At 38.1% G+C, this 19,207-nt stretch overlaps 2 protein-coding genes across 2 annotated transcripts in view; one reads left to right on the forward strand and one right to left on the reverse strand.

The window, feature by feature from the left end:
- The first annotated feature begins 2,939 nt into the window (after positions 1 to 2,939).
- Positions 2,940 to 10,373, forward strand: LOC149832049 (uncharacterized). Its single transcript, XM_090013143.1, has 14 exons — positions 2,940 to 3,158; positions 3,240 to 3,337; positions 3,787 to 3,886; positions 4,031 to 4,129; positions 4,197 to 4,835; positions 5,495 to 5,637; positions 5,727 to 5,924; positions 6,031 to 6,121; positions 6,193 to 6,367; positions 6,880 to 6,990; positions 7,057 to 7,189; positions 9,202 to 9,278; positions 9,451 to 9,530; positions 10,248 to 10,373. The coding sequence occupies exons 1-14, from the start codon at positions 2,940 to 2,942 to the stop codon at positions 10,371 to 10,373; spliced, it is 2,289 nt and encodes a 762-aa protein (XP_089869269.1).
- A 608-nt stretch (positions 10,374 to 10,981) lies between these two features.
- Positions 10,982 to 19,207, reverse strand: part of LOC149832050 (uncharacterized) — a 45,882-nt gene continuing 37,656 nt past the window's right edge. The window contains exons 6-9 of the mRNA XM_090014294.1: positions 12,838 to 12,891; positions 12,123 to 12,203; positions 11,920 to 11,965; positions 10,982 to 11,341 (exon numbers count right to left, since the gene is read on the reverse strand). Of these exons, the coding sequence (XP_089870420.1) occupies positions 11,277 to 11,341; positions 11,920 to 11,965; positions 12,123 to 12,203; positions 12,838 to 12,891 (246 nt within the window). The 3' untranslated portion in view covers positions 10,982 to 11,276. The remainder of the gene's footprint in view (positions 11,342 to 11,919; positions 11,966 to 12,122; positions 12,204 to 12,837; positions 12,892 to 19,207) is intronic.

The raw sequence follows: 19,207 nt of genomic DNA on the forward strand, positions 1-19,207 counted from the left end.
TTAATGTGATACTATATATCTGTGTCTTTTTCTCTGATTACTCTGGAAAGGTGTTGTAGCTGCAAGTTAAGAAAAAGTGGAAACTCTAAATGGGCTCAAAGTCTTCTTGGTGAGATGTTAGCAGTGCATCTCTAGAGAAGCCCACCTATGTGAGTGACTTTGTGACCACACTTTAAGGAATTGGGTTATTTCTAAAGTCACTCATGAAACATGATTCAGACGCATAGCCCTTAACGCGTTTCCCCTAAAGATTACAACCAGAACCTTTATCATGTTGTTGTTAATGGACACTTCTACACCAAAGGTTCAAGTTCAAGACTTTTTTTCACTTTGTTCCTATGGGAGTAAAGTTAGTAAACTAAGGTAGTGGTTCAAACCGGAAGGTAACATTACTGAAAGCATGATATGTCATGTTGCAGATTACTCCATCTTGCATTTTGGTTTCTTCTTGTTTTCATTCTTTGAATTTGTGGAGGAATGTTGAATGTAAGAAGATATGAGGAGTTAATTCAAAGAAGAAAACAATTTGGGGACCACTCTTTTATGGAGTACTTTTGGACTTTGATGATGTGAAATAGTCTCATATTGAAGAATCTAAAAAAGGTTGTGGAGTTTATAACCTACATAGAGATTCTATCACTTGTTTCAAAGAACAAGGGGATGAAATGGCTACCACACACACACGCCCGTCCGCTATGCCGAGCCGAGCCGGGCGGGTTCGGGTAATTGGCCCTTTAGGGCCATATCCATTTCTAAGTCCAATATTCTTTTTGTCCCACATTATTGTTTTTATTTGGATTAAATTATGAGAGAAGAGAAATGGTTAACGGATCGTTCCGTTGATGGGTCACGTTATTTCGTTAATGGTAACGAGTCCAGACGCAAGTGACTCTCGATTTTCTCTCTCTCTGCTCTCTTTTGCTTATCTGTGGATGTTTCTTAGAAAGGAGAGTTCTGCAGTAGTCGTTCGTTGAGTTTATCTTCAAAGGGAGATCTATTATCAGAGTGCACCGACTTAGATCGTCGAGACTATTGTATCCTGAGGGAAGGACGTCGAACCTTTTTTACACTGTATGTGGAGGCAAATCTTCTCTAAGGGTAGTATTCTTATACGCCTTAGCCTTTTGCATAATAATAACATGTTTTCTTTATTGGTTTTATTTTGTTCTTTGCATATGTTTGATTTGTTGCCTTCGTATGAATTTTTGTTTAAAACAGAATATGACAATCAAATGTTTTATTTGCATATCATGTTATATGAAAATCCGATTTACAACATGATTCTGTTTTTTATTTTAACACATGTCAGAGAGTGGGTTGGATCCAGATTGGTCATTCAAATCAACCAAAGGTATTCCTAGCTTCTGCAGTCTGTTTAAATGTTTGTTTTGTAATTTGGTCAAATTTGAAACTAATAACGTCAGTTTTAAACAGATCCAAGTAGGGCTGGTATCTGAGCCGTGCTCAGACTGTTTGGGTTCAGGTTGCTAAGGGTACATCCCAGATCAAGGCTCCCGCATAAGCTCGTTACCAGCCAAGCTTTGCAAAATGGCTCTTTTTCTAAAACAAATTTATTTTTAAGAGTTTTTTACATGCATAAAACCTATATAATACATATAATGTATAACATTATATATAATTATCTATAACATATCAAACATATTTTAGTACATAAATTGAGCTTATACTAGCTGAGCTGAGCCGAGCCAAGCTAAGCTTCAGTTGTTCATGCTCGGCTTATATACCCAAATGAGCTGGCACGTAGCTATGCTCACCGAGCCAAGCCGATCATGAGCCGGCTACATGTGCAACAATTTTCTGTGTTTTGTGTGGCCCAAGTTCTTTGTAAGGCAGTTGGGCTCGATCATTGGATCTGCTCCGGTTTCTCAACAGTCGATGATTCACAAAACCATGTTTTAACAGTGAAATGAAACAATGTAAGATCCAATCCTTAATATACAAAACCATGCTAATGCATCTATGAGTTAGATTTACTAGATAAAACTTGCACCTGCTTTTCTAACTAGACAATGTGGTACAATGGACTGCAGAAGATATATACAGCACTAGAAATGGGTTGAGCTGTTTTACATCTATCACCTATACTCGATTCGGGTCGGATATCAGAAGAAAGATCGTGGATCAAACTTGGAACTTGAATCGAATGGATCTGGACCGGCCTGACTCAGACGTGAACAATTTTCAGCGTTTCTAAGTTTCTTTTTCATGCTCAGAACCAGAAATTCGGAATTGGGATGGTTGGTTTCCAAAGGCAGATCCGACCCGTTAGCAGCCCCACCAGTCCACTGCTCCCTGGTTTACTTCTCCTCCGGGTGTACACGGATAACCCGATCTGTAACACACCAACCCGCTCCGAATTCAACCGGCACGTGCCCCGGAAGTGCTTAAACGACTCGAGGCACGTGCGCCACCCGCGAAATTTTTTGGCGGGTGGGAAACCCCGTTTTGGCGGGGCTAGGGAAAGCCAAAAGGGGATATTTTCTGCCTATGGGAAACATTTTTATAACAAGCCCATCATTTAACTGTGGCCAAGTATGTAATATCCTCACATTTTGTACAGCTGGCTCATAGATACGCAGAACTTGATTTATGAGGTCAAAACTAATGGACGCATCAAAGCTCAGAAAAATAGGACTTTGTCTGAAATGACGAAATAGTGCCAACAAGGAACATAAAATTACCTCTCGAAAACAACCTTCCCGACGCAAATTAATGAATAACTCACGATGGTGATTTTGTAACTTACTCATTTTGAAAGCTCCTCCACTCTTCCCGCCTTCTTTTCCAAAAGTTTTTCCAATTTATTTAAAAAAATTTCCTTCATTTTCTTTGATCCAGTTTGACAAGAAGGGGAGGAGGGGGAAAAGGAGGAAGAATCTCAAAGCTTCGGAGGAGAGAAGGGAGGAGATCTCTGGATCATGGCGGTCTCGGGGAACCCTAAAGCTCTGAAGAAGAAGGCTAAGAATGACTCTTCTTCTTCTTCTCCTCCTCCTCCTCCTCCCGATGGATCGCAAGCCGGAAACCCTAAAGTCGCCGATCTGCCCGCTTCTTCCCATAGGAAGAGGACCAAGGATCCCGGCGTACGCGTAATTCACGGAAGGATTTACGACTCGGAGAACGGCCGGACTTGCCACCAAGTATCTCCCTCTCTCTCTCTGTGTGTGGTTTGTGTTCTATTACTTTCAAGTGGGGCTAAATTTGGGGTTTTCTGGTTGCAGTGCCGGCAGAAGACCATGGACTTCAGTACCGGATGCAAGAATGTGCGTCAGAACAAGCCGTGCACCATCCATTTCTGCCACAAATGCTTGTTGAACAGGTGAGTTCTTTCTCTGGTTGATGAAACTTCTGGTTTCTGATATTTGGTCCTGTAGACGGTCTATTAGACGCTTATTTTTTTTCCTGATTAGATACGGAGAGAAAGCTGAACAGACGAACATGCTCGATTCCTGGACATGCCCAAAATGTAGAGGGATTTGCAATTGCAGCTTCTGCATGTGAGTTTTCGTTGCGGGAATTCCCATCTAGTAAATTAGGCAAAACTAGTTTTCTGTGATTTTTTTTACACCAATCTTTGCTAATCATGCCGTTATCATATTTTCAAAACTATGTTGTTTGTGCATCTTCATTAAGGGTGTCAATCAGCAGTGCCCCATAGTCATATGCATATACCCCTTTTGTGAGTGAAAGACATGCTGCAGGCTCAACTGCTCTCATTACAGGGTTCATGATGACATACTAATTTGTGATTTATTTGTTTATTAAAAGGAAGAAGAGAGGGGAAAAGCCCACTGGAATTCTCGCGCATACTGCAAAAGCAACAGGTTTTTCTTCTGTTTGGGAGTTGCTTCTTAAGGGCCAAATTAAGGTGAGCAATCACTTTGTGTCATAAGCGGTACCTTTTCATGACGAATTAGCGGGTTATGCATCCACAGACGCGGATACAAAAATGAATTTTGCGTTAGTGCTAGATATGAATTGTTTGATACTTTTGGTAATTTTAATTGGTCAGAGTAAATGCGGTGAGGTGAAGACCCCCCAAAATGTTTCATGCTCTGGCATGGAGAAGGCACCTCATAATTCTTCAAAGACAAAAGTGGTTACTAAAGAGGTTGGTATTGAAATTCTTGGAATTCTTGTTTGTTGGTTCAGTTGGTAATTATGGTGGCAACTCACAGGGTGCCTCACATAAAAGGAAAAGGAAGGAATCTTCTGACGTCTCACGCGATGATACTAAGCCTTCATCCCCCAGTAATGATGTCAAGAAAAAACTTTTCCAGCCCAGCAGTAATTCATCCAAAAAGTTGAGGAATAAGAACGCGAGTGAAAAGGACGCTGTCCGTACTTACTCATTTGGTTCTAAAGCAGAAGTCAAAAACACCAGTAAAATTGTTGGAGAAAACGTTGTTCAGCCGCAGAAGGTGGTCTCTGATAATCTACTGGGCAAGGAGAAATCACAGCAGAATACAGGTCCAAGAAAGTTGTCTATTCAACAACCATCAGTGCTTGCTGTTAAGTGTGGTTCTGGTGACGTTTTGAAGGAAGACACGACCTATAAATCAGAAAACAAGAGCTTGTCAACAGAGAAGTCTGAAAACATGGTTGCTGTTCATTCTCAAAATGATATGCAAAAGCCCCCAGCTTTGTCAAAACCTGAAAACTTTCAAAAGATCATTAAAGCTCCCATTCATGATGCGGATCCTGATGTTCTGTTGCCACAAGGTGAAGACGTAAAAACAATAGCAGGCATTGATTTTTCTGTTGATGATATTGGACCGGCCCTTCAGTTTTTGGAGTTCTGTGCTGCATTTGGAAAAGTGAGTTTAGCCATCTTTACGTTACTGTATGTCTTGTACGTGCTTCAATTTGATACAAGCTTCACTAACTTGTTTTTAACATGGCTGTCATAATGGATGTTGACTTGCTGCTTATTACATGGTACCAGTTCTGGTGTATCATTATAAAATACTTCTGATTTTTATTAACCATCCAGCTTTGTTTGGGTGCAAATGACGTCAAAATATTTGTTTAGGACATCACATGACTTTTAATATGTTTAATTCCATCTTTTTACTGTGTTCCAGTGCTTATATGACATAGGATATGGACCATTTCCCCACTTTTTGTGGTTTGAAATAGCATGAGATTTACCCCAAATGCTATTTTGAATCACATTCTGTTTCTCATTTTCATTTTCTCATGTTTGGTTAGTTGTGCAAATGAGATTCATTCTCTCATTTGGATGGGATTCTGAACCCCATGAGAGGTTACCAAACATGCCATATTCAATGTCTTGCTTAATATGAAATTTAAAATTTGTACATCACGCAAAGAAGCATTATGTGCATTTTTTAATATAAGTTAATGAAAAAAAACTGACCAGCAATTTCTTTTTAGCGTGTAAGTTGGCTCTTCCTATCTCTTGGCGTTGTTGGGGAGATTTAGTCAATTCTTGATCTTATTACTTTTGCTTTAGGCTCTTGATCTACCGAAAGGCCAACCTGAATCAATCCTTCGAGAATTAACTCGTGGCCGCACTGGACGTCATGGGCTGTATTCTTCTGCTGTTCAGTTTCATATGAAGCTTTTGTATTTGTTGCAAGATGACATGGAAGAAGTGTATGGATTTTTCTTTTCCTGAAAATTTTATTTTTCATATTCTTACCTTTGTCCTATCGAATTAACTGTGTCCTGCCTTTGCTTGGTAGGTCTTCTGCCTTGCGTTCATCTGCGTCTGGAAGTCAATGGTTAAAGCAACTCCACAAATGCCTCTCTGAGTCACCTTATGCCTTGAAAGAGTTACCTGAGGATTATCTTAATAGAGGTGCTGATGGATATTCTGTACTTGACCCCTCGAAGAAGTTAAGAGTCCTCAATATTCTTTGTGATGAGGCCCTTGGCACAGAGTATGTTCTTTTTTGTGCTCTTCTTTCTTCTGATGTGGCCTTAAAGGCTTTACCTACTAAAATTAAATGCAACACTTGTGCAGCTTATTTATATAGTTTTTTACAGGCTCTTGAGAAACTGGATTGAAGAAGAAAATGTAAAGTTTCTGGAGAAGAAAAAGGAATACAAAGAAAACCTTGTGGAGCTGAGTAAGAAGGTGGGAGACAGTTTGCTTCGCTTCTAAGTTTCTACCATCTGTTTTTCCTATTAACGCTAATGCTTACACAGGAGAAGGATGTGAAACAAAAGCTGAAGGATGAGATGGCCCGTAGTATTCTCACTTCGAGAGATGGAGCTCCTATTTCAATTACTGAAAACCAAAATATTATCTCAAGAATAAAAAGAGAGACAGATGAAGCTCGTGCAGAGAAGCTAAAAGCAGTAGAGATAAAATCTAAGCTCAGTAAGTTTTTATTTCCTTTGCAATTGTAGCATGTTTTATATCTTTTTTAGATTCAATTCCATCAAACTTAATTCTTAAGAGTCTGCTGACTTTACTTCACTAATGGAATTTACAATTTCTTTTATAATAAAATTCTGTATGATAACATGTAATGTTTAACTATATATATATATATGTTCGATCAATAATTTACTGGTTTAATGTTTCTCCTCATATTTGGATACCGTGGGACATGAAGTGGCTTTAGTTTTGGTTTCTAGTGCATGCACAAATGGATAAATAATCATGTGTATTTATAGAGAGGTGGATATAAAAAGGTTGTTTAAATAAATTATGTAAAAAACAGGCATACTAAACATGCGTCAAGTTGCTATAACCTGCATGTTTGGCAGCCCATTGTAGGAAAAAAAATTGAATACCCAAGTAAACATAGGTACATAAATACTAAAAAAATATCCTTTTAAGCCCTTCTTTTTATGACGTATTCTCTTGCCTCTAAATTGTGATGACAGAAAAACAAAGGACGGATGCTGTTAGAACAGAGCACCTACTTTTAGATAAAAGTGGTAGAATTTACTGGAGATTGAGAGGGGATTCTAGAAGGTCTTCTATTATGCTCCAAGGTAAAACGACCTCTAGGAAAAAAAGCTTTTATATTTGATTGATGGTGTTATCACATACTTTCTTAGATATGGTTCACTTTTTGGAAAAGGATTTGTTTGGTGCAGATGTTGGGAATCGGGATTCAGCTTCAAAAGACAAATGGTTCATTTATGATGACAAACAGGAGAAAGCATTGGAGAAATACCTCTCTTCTGTAAGGTTAGTCTCCGCAAATAATTACTGCCATGCTGTGACGACAATGCCTTGTACGCTCATGAATTTGATAGACATAATAAGTTCTAGTTATTTCTGTGTAGTTTTAGCTACTCGTTTTGCTGTTGAACATTTCCATTTTTTTATTAATGATGTAAACTTTGGACTTTTTGGGTTCACAAAAACATGCAATGATCTTACAAAGTTACACTGGACAGGCAACTCCATTAATGTGTACATTTACATCGCCAAACCTTGTCTGTTTTGTACACTACTGGACTCGATTTTTTCCTAATTTCAGAGGTTGCAAATTACCTTGTCTGTTCTGTATACTACTGGAAGTACTCTATCCCTAATTCAAAGACCCAAACCGTATGAAAAGAATTTATAAATTTCTCCTGAGGTTGAGTACGTGGCACATTGAGGTCATTCAAAGTAAATACTCGTGATCCTAGCTGGTTGAAAGAGCATTGATGCTGCATATTTGATGTAACTTTTTCCACACTTACACGAGACAACTTAAAGAGGAGAGATCTTGTTTGAGTATTTTTTTTTAGCAACACAATGGTCTTGCTTGTTTAGAGAAAAGTGGTTCCGTTAATCCGTTTTTTATGCGAATGTTGTTAGTACTTGTATAGCATTTCAATCAGATTCTTGTCAAGGGTGTCATTCACGAAGCCAGTCTTTAATCATATAGAATGCATACATTGATGTCGTAGCTAGAAATTGGTCCCAGATTTAGTTGCCAACCTGGAATTCCCTAGGAAAACTGGAGTTATATAAATTTCCAAAAACAAAAATGGAAGTGGAGGAATATTTACCTATCGATGAGGATATGTAAGAAAAGATAATGTTTTGCATTGAGTTTAGTGTATTTGAAAAGTTCTGGAGGGAGAGAGAGAGAGAGAGAGAGAGAGAGAGAGAGAGAGAGAGAGAGAGAGAGAGAGAGAGAGAGCACTTTTGGGCTTAGAGATTTGAGAAGGGATGTGTCGGTTTATGTATGTAATGGTGGGATAGAGGTAGGGGAAAAAGCCACATTTTTAATATAATCACATCAGAGGCAAAAGCAATTTTGTAATTCCATTGGCTGCTTTTGGGAGCTGAGCTGGGATGCGGAATTTATGACGCATGGTTGCGTTTAGCTGTAGCGTTTTACCAAAACAATGGTAATGAACACTCTCTCCAATGAAGAATGAGGTGGGTTTTGTGGAATCTGTCATTGAACACCATCCTTGGTGCCTGCTCCGATGACTCGCTAACCCAACAATCATACAATGTATATTGTATGAACACATGTATGGATAAATATGCATCCTTGAAACATACATGACAAATGTACATGTATTTACACATATTCATAGATGAATATACCTGCATGGGGACATATTCATGGACAAATGCATGTAAATATATGCATGTACAAATCTATGCAAAAATATGCATGGACTCATGCTTGAGTAAATACATGCATTAACACATTCATGAATAAATACATGCAAATACATGCATGGACATATACAACAAATACATGTAAGGACATATATGCATGGACAAATAATACATGAGTGGACAAATGCATATGCATGGACATGCATGAACATATGAATGAACAAAATGTGCAAATACTTTGCTTGGACTCCAAAAAAAATGGTACACTTCTTTGAGGGTCAAAACCAGTTCCCTGAAATACTAAAACCACATGGAAATTAATAAGAGCTTACAACAGCCTGTGGTATTGATAACTCTAAAACCATGGTTTGGCAACACATGTAAACCATGTTTTCATCCTAGTGCAAGACTCCCAAACATAGTAGTCTTGAGGTGCATTGTCATTTTGAATGTCATAAGAGTATTTGTCATGCCCGTCGCTGCTTCTGTCATACATAATGCATGATTAAAATCAAGTTTCGAGTTGTCTTGGACATTGGTTCTTTTGGTTACATGTTGCAAAGAACTTGATCAGTACATGATGACTGAAGTTTTGAAGGACTTACTAGAACTTTACTGGCTGGCTGCAGAAAGAGGTGTAAACCACGGAGGGCTAGTCAAATTGCTAGTTTAGTGAATAAGGAATGCTTGCAGAATGATTCTCCTAGTAATTTGTCTTCACCAAGTAGCGCAGTGGAAGAATGATGCTACCTCATACGCTTTAAAAGAATCAGTATGAAAATTTTATATGTTTTTTCCTCTTATAAGCAGCTTTTCCTCCAGTCAATGTTCATATACGTTATGATGAGCCAACATGTTCTTTTTGTTTTGTTACTCAGAGGAGGTTTCAGCTAGGATATGGAAGCAGACTCTTAGAAATGAAGTGCTTGGATCAAAACTTGCGAAATGTGGGAAGAATGTACTAATCAACATGGGTGGTGCTTGCATCTTTATCCTTGCAGTAGATATATACCTCCAATGTGTTCAAAAATTTTGTATTTTTTATTGAGGGGATGGGAAATTGGGTGTTAGCAGATTGTCATTTTCCACAGAATGGCCCCAGCAATATTATTTTCACTTATTTTGCTTCAACCTTTTATGAATGTTAGTGTCTTCTTGTATTATAACTTTTATAACCTGCAAGGTACAGACTTCGTTTTTTATCTGGTTATGGTGTGTGTGATGCGCGAGACATACCCGTCCCAGGTGCAGTCCGTGTTTGATAAGCAGGGTGTGTAGTGTTCAGATAGAAGGCGCTGCACAGGATGTGCCAGTCACACCCCTTGGGGTGCGACTGGCAAGTCCAGGACAAACACCGCCCGTGCTGCATGCTTGGTGCAGCCTTAGAGTTGTCAAACTAACTGGGTTATTATTTCTGTTTAAAAGGCTCTTTGCCACCTTAGCACATTTTGGCAAACAGCCAGCAGGTCTGAATCTTTTTTTTTTAAGGCAAGCTGGGGTTAGGCGGACTCCTACCAGAACAGCCGCCGTCCCATGTGGCAGAGGGATTCAGTTCTGGGCCTTCAGCTTGACATAGTGAGATGGGGATCTCAGATCTGAGGATTTGAGATCTCTCCTTTGATGGATGCTGGATCGAGGCATAAGCTCCCATGCTTTGATTGGTATTTAATTGCAGAGTGTGGCTGAGCTCTTAACAGTTGTAGGCGGTTTACTACATAAGGATGATGATAATAAAGATGGCAAAGGTAGTGAAAGCATTTCCTCAAGACTAGTTGAGCCGAACTTGAAGATGGATGCTTGAGCCTAGCTCAACATGGATCAAGGGCTTGCACTTGTATATGAGCATTAACAGCGTAGACGTGAGCTTTCGCTTTACTAGTGTACAGTTCTAGCTAAATTTTGGGAAGTTAATGACCAGAATACTACAAAAGTTTAAAATTGCTTTTCCACCGTCATTAACAGGATTACATATGCATCTCACTTTGTGTGTGTGCATCTTAATTTGAGCTAGTTAATCAGGTTGAATGTGATGCTTAAATGGCTGGTGAATAGATCATGAGTTCAAGGTTCCAACCATGTTCAACTAAAAAAGAGAAGTTGCAAAATTGTCTTTACCAATGTTGTCAGTATCGTTGTGAATCAGCTGATTCACATCGTATATGCAGAAAATCCATATGAAACTGACCTGAACTGGCTAATTTTAAAATAAATCAAAAAATTGTCAACAGTTTTTAATATGTTTTAATAAATTTTGACATGTGCCATTCTGTGGTTAAGAGTTGGCTGATTCAAAACGATTCAGCCCAGAATCTGAATTGCCTGATTCCCTGAATTGATGTGAAAATCGATTCAGGTCAGAGATGATTCTTTACAGCATTGGCCTTTACAGGATACCATTCCACAACAAAGGGACACAATCAGTTTCTCTTTACTTTGGCTTCATTCTGTACTTTTACAAACTTATAAAAAAGCTGTTGATGGCAGCCAACAAGGAGAAGCACCACAAAAATTGAAATTTGTGTTGAAGAGGTTGATCATCTTATATATACACATATACCAATAAAATTCTGGATTTTGATAGACAGCACTAGCACAGATCCCTTGAATTGGAAAACTGCTCTTCTTCAACTATGGTTGTACACAATGATAACAAACCAAGGAAACAATGCAAAACCTGTATTTCATATGAACAATACTTGTACTATCAGCTTATTTGAGATTTTGTGTTGGATACCAGTCTGACTTCATAAAGGTCATCCCCTGCTACCCCTGCATCGGTGATATTACCAACCAACAGTTAGAAGTCACCACGAGATTGCTGTGTGTGTGACATTATCAATAACAGCTAAAAGTGCATGCATGCAAATGCAATCAAGAGTGCTTTGTCAACTGTCCTCATGCAAGCATGCTATGCTTGAACCAAAGTTGTAAACTTGCAGTTGACATGTTAATGATTTCTTTTAGTGGCTACTGTTGCTGATTATTGAAGAACAGTTATTTGTTTGATATCTGAAGGTTTCATATGGAGAAAATTTATTCAACTAATTCCCAGAAGGAATAACATGCTTCCAAATGAAGAAGAGAAAGAACCAGAAGATGGAGAAAATCTTTAATAACCCTTCTATTGGAAAAAATTGTGAGACCACCAGTAAAAGTTCTCAAACCTTCTACCATGATCGAATCAACCTCCTCCTACCAGCAAAAGTTAACAAGCTTTTGAGCATGATTCAACGAATTCCTTATAGAACTGGAAGAGAAAGATTTACTTGAAAGAAAATAGCAAGCACGCGAGAGTGAGGTCAGCATCAAGGTTCCTATCCTAATACAAGTAATGGATTAGAACTCACCAACTTCTGCTGTGATTCCTGGTCCAAAGAAGGAAGTGAATTTTGCCTGGTGATGCAAGAACAAATATTAGCACAGAAAGAATCATATATATATATATATATATATATATATATATATATATATATGTGTGTGTGTGTGTGTGTGTGTGTGTGAACTTTTATCAATAAACAAAAATAGGTGTCTTATATTCAGCAGGCAGAACCTGTCTTTGCTCAAAATCTGCCAGCTGCAAAGCTTTGGCCTCAAATATAAGAACTAAAGAATACCTGCCATCTTCAGTTACCTATAGTAACGGATAAAGTTAAGTGAAGAATAGTCTTTAGCAGAACATGAATTAAAGCTCAAAAAGGAAAAGCAGAGTAAGATTGACAAAGCACAGAATGTTGTTATAGTGACACTGACAGAACAGAAAAGTATTGCAATTATCAGTTCTTCATTTCAAGAATCCACCACCACCACCTCTCTCTCTCTCTCTCTCTCTCTCTCTCTCTCTCTCTCTCTCTCTCTTTCTTACAGAAACAAAATAAAAAAGAGAACAAGAAAAAAGAAATCTCTCCCACTCAACAAGGAATTTATAAGTTCAAGAAAAGATCTCATCTTCTTGTGGTGGAAACCAGTAGGTGGCAGATTAGTGGTACCACTACTTGATCAAAACTAAAAAATTGATTGGCAGCATGCCTAAGCCCTAAAATGATAAGCACACCTGAAGCATGAGTTTCTAATATTTCTCTAAATACACTAGAAGGCGAAACAGTAAAAAAATCCATTTCCTGTAACTTCAGGAATGGAAACAGGAACCAATGATAAACTGAAAAAGGGATTTCCACCCTCTGTCAGTGGAATTAAAAGAGCACATTGAAAGCATACGTTCTCTGTCAATAGGAAGGGCACATGAAGAATAACAAGCTGATACATACTTCTTCACGAATCACTTGGAGCACAGGAGCACTTCGCCTTGGAATTCCACCACCCTAAAAGATACACATAAAGTACAAAAAATCAAAAGCAAGAAACATCTAAGGAATCCATAATGCATTTTTATATGCCCCGTGAATCATATGAATCTATGAAAATATGATTAACCAAACAAAAAAAGAGTGCTGCAAAAGGATCAGTTCAGGATATTTCAAAAGACCACAATGGTATTTAAGGAACCACAAGTTAATCAAACAAAATGAAATTCATGAAAGAGTAGGCACACAATAGCTATTTCTTCAGAAAAGAGAATTATACCACCTGGAAAAAAAAGAAACAATGTTCCTACAGAATAAAACTGTTATGCAAAACCACAACGAAAATGAAGCAAACCACAGGATAAAGAAAAGAAAAGAACAAGGGAAGGTACAAGATTTATGTGGTTCGACACTCAGGCCTACGTCCATGGGCAAAAGAGGAGCAAGAAATCCACCAGCAAATGCGAGAAAATACAGAGCCGAGATACAAAACTCTCAAAACCCTAATGCCGAATACACCCAAAACTCTCATGCCCATCTCCCAAAAAAGGAGGCGGCTATATATAAGACGAAGAGTATAAAACCTATCGGTACAAAAGGGAAAATTACAAAACTGGAAAGATCTGTTAAAATGTATCTAATATATATGCTGTATATTACATCAATACCCGATAGGAGTATTTTTGTAATTTCACATAGTTGTTTTAGAAAACAACTATTTTTCTTTTTTGTCTAAATGTAATTTTTATTTTTTAAAAATTCTTTTTATTCTTTTTTGAGGACCTAAAGGGGCTCCAACATAGAGTCGTTGGAGCCCCCAACGGTCACAAATGTGACCGTTGGGGGCTCCCAACGACTCTATGGGAGCCCCCTTTTGGCTCTCCTTTTGAGGCCCTTTGGCCCTCCTTTTTCCTCCTCTTCCTCTTGTATAAATAGGGGTGAACCCCTTGTGTATTCTCATCCTTGAGAGCTTTTCTCTCTTCTCAATAAGAGGCTCTTTATATTGTTGCCTTCTTAAAGGCTTGTGCTTGTATTGTCCCTTTGTGGATTTGTGATATTGTCTCTTTTATTCATTGTTGTAAGTGCTTGTATGCACTCTTTATATTTCCGCAATATCTCATTACATGGTATCAGAGCCACTCGATTCTTGAAGGAAATGTGTGGTTCGTGTATCTCATATTTTGTGAACATCTTCTCACTTCTTGGCAACATCATGGAGACAAAGATTGACCTATCTTTCAAGCTCAATGGAAAGAATTATATGATGTGGGCATCGGCTATGGAGAATAATCTCAAAGGAAAGAAGCTTTGGGGTTTTGTCATGGGGATCGTTCCGGAACCGAAACTTATGCTCACAAAGATGGAAGAAGGTCAAGAAAAGGCTCTTGAGGGAGATGCTCGCCTCAAGGCCATTGAAAGTCATCAAAAGGAAGTGAAAGATTGGGAAAGCAATCACGCAAAAATCCTTGCGTGGTTTATGAACAATGGGGAACTTAAGGTATGTGCCAATATAGCTAAATTTCGTAGAGCCAATGAGGCTTGGTCCTTTATGAGGGGTATGTATACCCAAAAGGATCTTGCAAGAGCATACTTCTTGCAAGAAAAGATTAGAACCACCAAGCAAGGTGATTCTAGCATTCAAGACTACTATAGTGCCTTAAACCCACTATGGGATAAATTGGCTCTCTTAGAGCCAAAATGGGTTTCTATGGAAGATATTGATTTGAGGCAAAAACAAATGGAACAAGAGCGATTGTTTCAATTTCTTTTTGGGCTACGTCCCGAATTTGAGCAAGTGAGATCTTCACTTCTCCATAGATCTATTTTTCCTCCTATTGAGGACGCTATTGTCGAAATCACTCAAGAGGAGACAAGGCTTGGCATGAGTAAGCATGTTGATGAAGTCCTTGCCATATCCAAACCGGGTAACAATGTTAGAACCTATAAGCCTCCTCATTTTGGGAAACAAGGGAACTACAATGGAGGAAGAAAAATGATTGTTTGTCATTATTGCAATGAGCCGGGACACATTAGACCCGCTTGTCCAAACCTTATTGGAACCTTCAAGCCTAAAGTGGCCTCTCTTGAAGAAACCACCACCAAAGAAGATGAAGGCAAGAACAATGACATTAAAGAAACTCTTGGACAAATATCTATGGCTCTTCAACAAATGCTAAAAGTTTCTTCCTCCACATCGGGTGCGGCTATTGCTTCATCATCATCACCCGGTATGTATTCTTGGATCCTTGATTCTGGAGCTTCTTTTCATATGACCCCTCATGAAAATGCACTTAGTGATGTTTGCACCAATTCAAAGGACTCTTGTGTCTCTACGGCCGATGGAACTTTTTTGAAAATTTCAAGTATTGGTTCTTTTAAAGATTCACAAAATTTTTGTGTTCCAAAAGTAAGAGTTGTTCCCAAACTAAATTTAAACCTTTTTTCGGTTTCTCAAATTGCCGACCATGGATGTGAAATATCTTTCTCATCTAATGGTTGCTTTGTGCAGGATCTCCGGTCCGGGAAGCGGATTAGGCAAGGCCATAGAAAGAGAGACCTCTATTATATGGACCATCTTGATCTCCCTACAAACTTTTTTTGTTCTTATGTCCAAGAAAAAAACATGGAAACTTGGCATAAAAGACTTGGTCATCCAAGTTATTCCAACATGTACCTCTTTCCTTTTGGAAACAAATTTTGTAAGGAAAAAGAAATTAATTGCAAAGATTGCATTTTTGGAAAAATGAAGTCTATTCCATTTCCAACTAGAACTTTTCTCTCATCAAGGCCTTTTGAATTGGTGCATTCGGATGTTTGGGGGCCTTCTCCGTTTATGTCTAAAGGGGGCTATTCATATTATGTTACGTTTATTGATGACTTTACTCGGTATGTTTGGATTTATTTCCTTAGTCATAAGTCGGAAGTATTTACTTTCTTTAAAGATTTTCATAAAAAGGTTCAAAATCAATTTCAAAGTAACATATCTATTTTAAGATCCGATTCCGGTGGCGAATACTTATCTCACGAATTCCAAAACTATTTAACCCAAAATGGCATTTGCCATCAAAAGTCATGTCCTAGGACTCCTCAACAAAATGGCCTAGCGGAAAGGAAACATAGGCACATTATAGAAACCGCTAGAACATTACTTGTATCTAGGAATATTCCAAAGAAGTTTTGGGCCGAAGCCGTTCTAACCTCAACCTATCTAATCAATAGAATGCCCTCTTCTAAGTTAAAAAATGCTTCTCCCTATGAAAAACTCTTTAAGTTTTCACCCGATTTTAATCGTCTTCGTATTTTTTGTTGCAAATGTTTTGTCCTACTACATAAAAGGGATAAGTTATCTCCAAAAGCAATTGAATGTGTATTTTTCGGATATGGTGAAAATAAAAAAGGGTATAGATGTTATGATTTTAAGAATGATAAACTATATGTTTCAAAAGATGTAACATTTCTAGAAGAAGAAAACGGTTTTGATAAAATAGAAGAAACAAATGAAATTGATTATATATTCTTATATGATCTTATTGATGACATACAAGAAGATTTTCTTGAAAACATAGACGATACTTGTGAGGTATCCCCTCCTGACATAACACTCTCAAATGATAGTGATTCAAATATAAATGTTCATGATAGTGATACCAATATAAATGTTTACTCAAGAAGAAATAAAGAAAAACCTATTAGTGCCCTCGAAAAATACTCTCAAAATTCTGAATCCACTCAGGAACCACCAGTTAGGCATTCTTCTAGAATATCAATACCCCCAAATAGGTTTGTATCCTATGATTCCTTAACTCCCAACTATCGGGCATGTTTGATAACTCTACACTCTTATTTTGAACCGGCCCACTATAATCAAGCCAAATCTATACCTCATTGGGTTGAAGCAATGCAAGTTGAACTAAATGCTTTAAAAAAGGCCAATACTTGGGAAATAGTTAATCTACCCTCACACAAAAAACCTATTGGTTGTCGCTGGGTCTTCAAAGTTAAAACTAAAAGCGATGGCTCTTTAGAACGATATAAAGCTAGATTAGTTGCTAAGGGATACTCCCAAGAATATGGCATTGATTACGAAGAAACATTCGCTCCCGTAGCTCAAATGACTAGTGTCAGGACCTTAATAGCTGTCGCATCAACCAAAAAATGGCCTATTTATCAACTTGACGTAAAAAATGCTTTTTTAAATGAAAGTTTAAGTGAAGAAGTTTATATGGATCCGCCACCCGGAATAAATATTAAGCAAGGTCAAACACTTCGACTTTTGAAGGCATTGTATGGTCTTAAACAAGCCCCTAAGGCTTGGTATGATCGTTTCAGTGATATCATGATAAAGTTAGGATTTCATTCTTGTTATACTGACAGTGCTCTTTTTGTTAAACATGCAGGTTCTAGTATCGTAATTTTGTTGTTTTATGTTGATGATATGATTATCACTGGGAATGATCAAAATAGTATTATCAATGTTAAAAATATGTTAAAAGATAATTTTGATATGTCTGACTTAGGTTTTCTCAAATATTTTCTTGGAATCGAGGTTGCATATTCTCCTAGAGGATATATTTTGTCACAGATGAAGCTTGCTGCAGATATATGTTCTAAGTCTGGGATCTCTGATGATAAGAAAGTAGAGACTCCAGAGGTTATTAATGCCAAATTGCGGTTAGAAGATGGGGTTCTTCTAGAGGATCCCACCCCTTACAGACAACTCATTGGGTCTCTTACCTATTTAACCATCACCAGACCAGATATCACTCATGCGGTTCACTCAGTTAGTCAATTTCAGCATGCTCCTACAACTGTGCATATGAGTGTTGTTCTCCGAATCATCCGCTACATTCGGAATACCATCAATAAAGGGCTATTTTTATCCTCTTCTTCCTTAAATCTTCTTGCTTATACTGATGCAGATTGGGGAGGTAATCCCAATGATCGAGTCTCAACTACTGGTTTTTGTGTTTTTTTAGGGGACTCCTTGATTGCCTGGCGATGCAAGAAGCAGCAGAAAGTTTCACTATCATCCACTGAAGCTGAGTACCGGGCTATGGCAACCACGACAATGGAACTTGTATGGCTTCGCAGTTTGCTTAAAGACATGGGCGTTGATATTACCGAAGCCTCAAAGCTATGTTGCGACAACAAGAGTGCCATCTATATTGCGAGCAATCATACTTTTCATGAACGTACAAAACATATCGAAATGGATTGCCACTATGTTCGTGATGAATTCTTACGAGGAACTATTGCTCTGCCATATGTCACTTCAAAATATCAGTTGGCGGACTTCTTCACTAAAGCTCTTCCGGCTCCTCGCTTCATGTTTCTTCTTGGCAAACTTTCCGTCATTCCCCCGTAAAGTTTGAGGGGGGGTGTTAAAATGTATCTAATATATATATATATATTGTATATTACATCAATACCCGATAGGAGTATTTTTGTAATTTCACATAGTTGTTTTAGAAAACAACTATTTTTCTTTTTTGTCTAAATGTAATTTTTATTTTTGTTTTTTTAAAATTCTTTTTATTCTTTTTTGAGGACCTAAAGGGGCTCCAACATAGAGTCGTTGGAGCCCCCAACGGTCACAAATGTGACCGTTGGGGGCTCCCAACGACTCTATGGGAGCCCCCTTTTGGCTCTCCTTTTGAGGCCCTTTGGCCCTCCTTTTTCCTCCTCTTCCTCTTGTATAAATAGGGGTGAACCCCTTGTGTATTCTCATCCTTGAGAGCTTTTCTCTCTTCTCAATAAGAGGCTCTTTATATTGTTGCCTTCTTAAAGGCTTGTGCTTGTATTGTCCCTTTGTGGATTTGTGATATTGTCTCTTTTATTCATTGTTGTAAGTGCTTGTATGCACTCTTTATATTTCCGCAATATCTCATTACAAGATCCATACCGTGGGGGCTCCGCCCTGCACCCCTAAAGGGGTTTGTGGTGGGTGTTAAAATATATACATATATTCTTATATGTATATATTTGTTTATATATATATATATACATTTACATGTATATATATTTTTCTCGTTTATGTATATATATACATTTATATGTATGTATATTATGTTCCTATGTTTGTAAATTAGTAATGCCCACCAGGGGCATTTTTATCATTTTATCCCTATGTAATAGGAGCTGCCCATTAGGGGTGGCATTGTAATCTTTCTTTCTTTCTTTTTATTTTTCTGTTTGGTGTCCCTTTCACTAATGTGAAAGGGCATTTTTATAAACAGCCAATATAGCTATTGGGGCTCCCCAACGGCTATAATTATAGCTGTTGGGAGATCCCCAACAGCTCTATGGAGCTGCCTTGTGGCCTATTTAAAAAGGG

The sequence above is a fragment of the Nuphar pumila genome, chromosome 7 (genome assembly GCF_984573655.1).
Source record: "Nuphar pumila chromosome 7, dmNupPumi1.hap1.1, whole genome shotgun sequence".
In the NCBI taxonomy this organism is placed as follows: domain Eukaryota; kingdom Viridiplantae; phylum Streptophyta; class Magnoliopsida; order Nymphaeales; family Nymphaeaceae; genus Nuphar; species Nuphar pumila.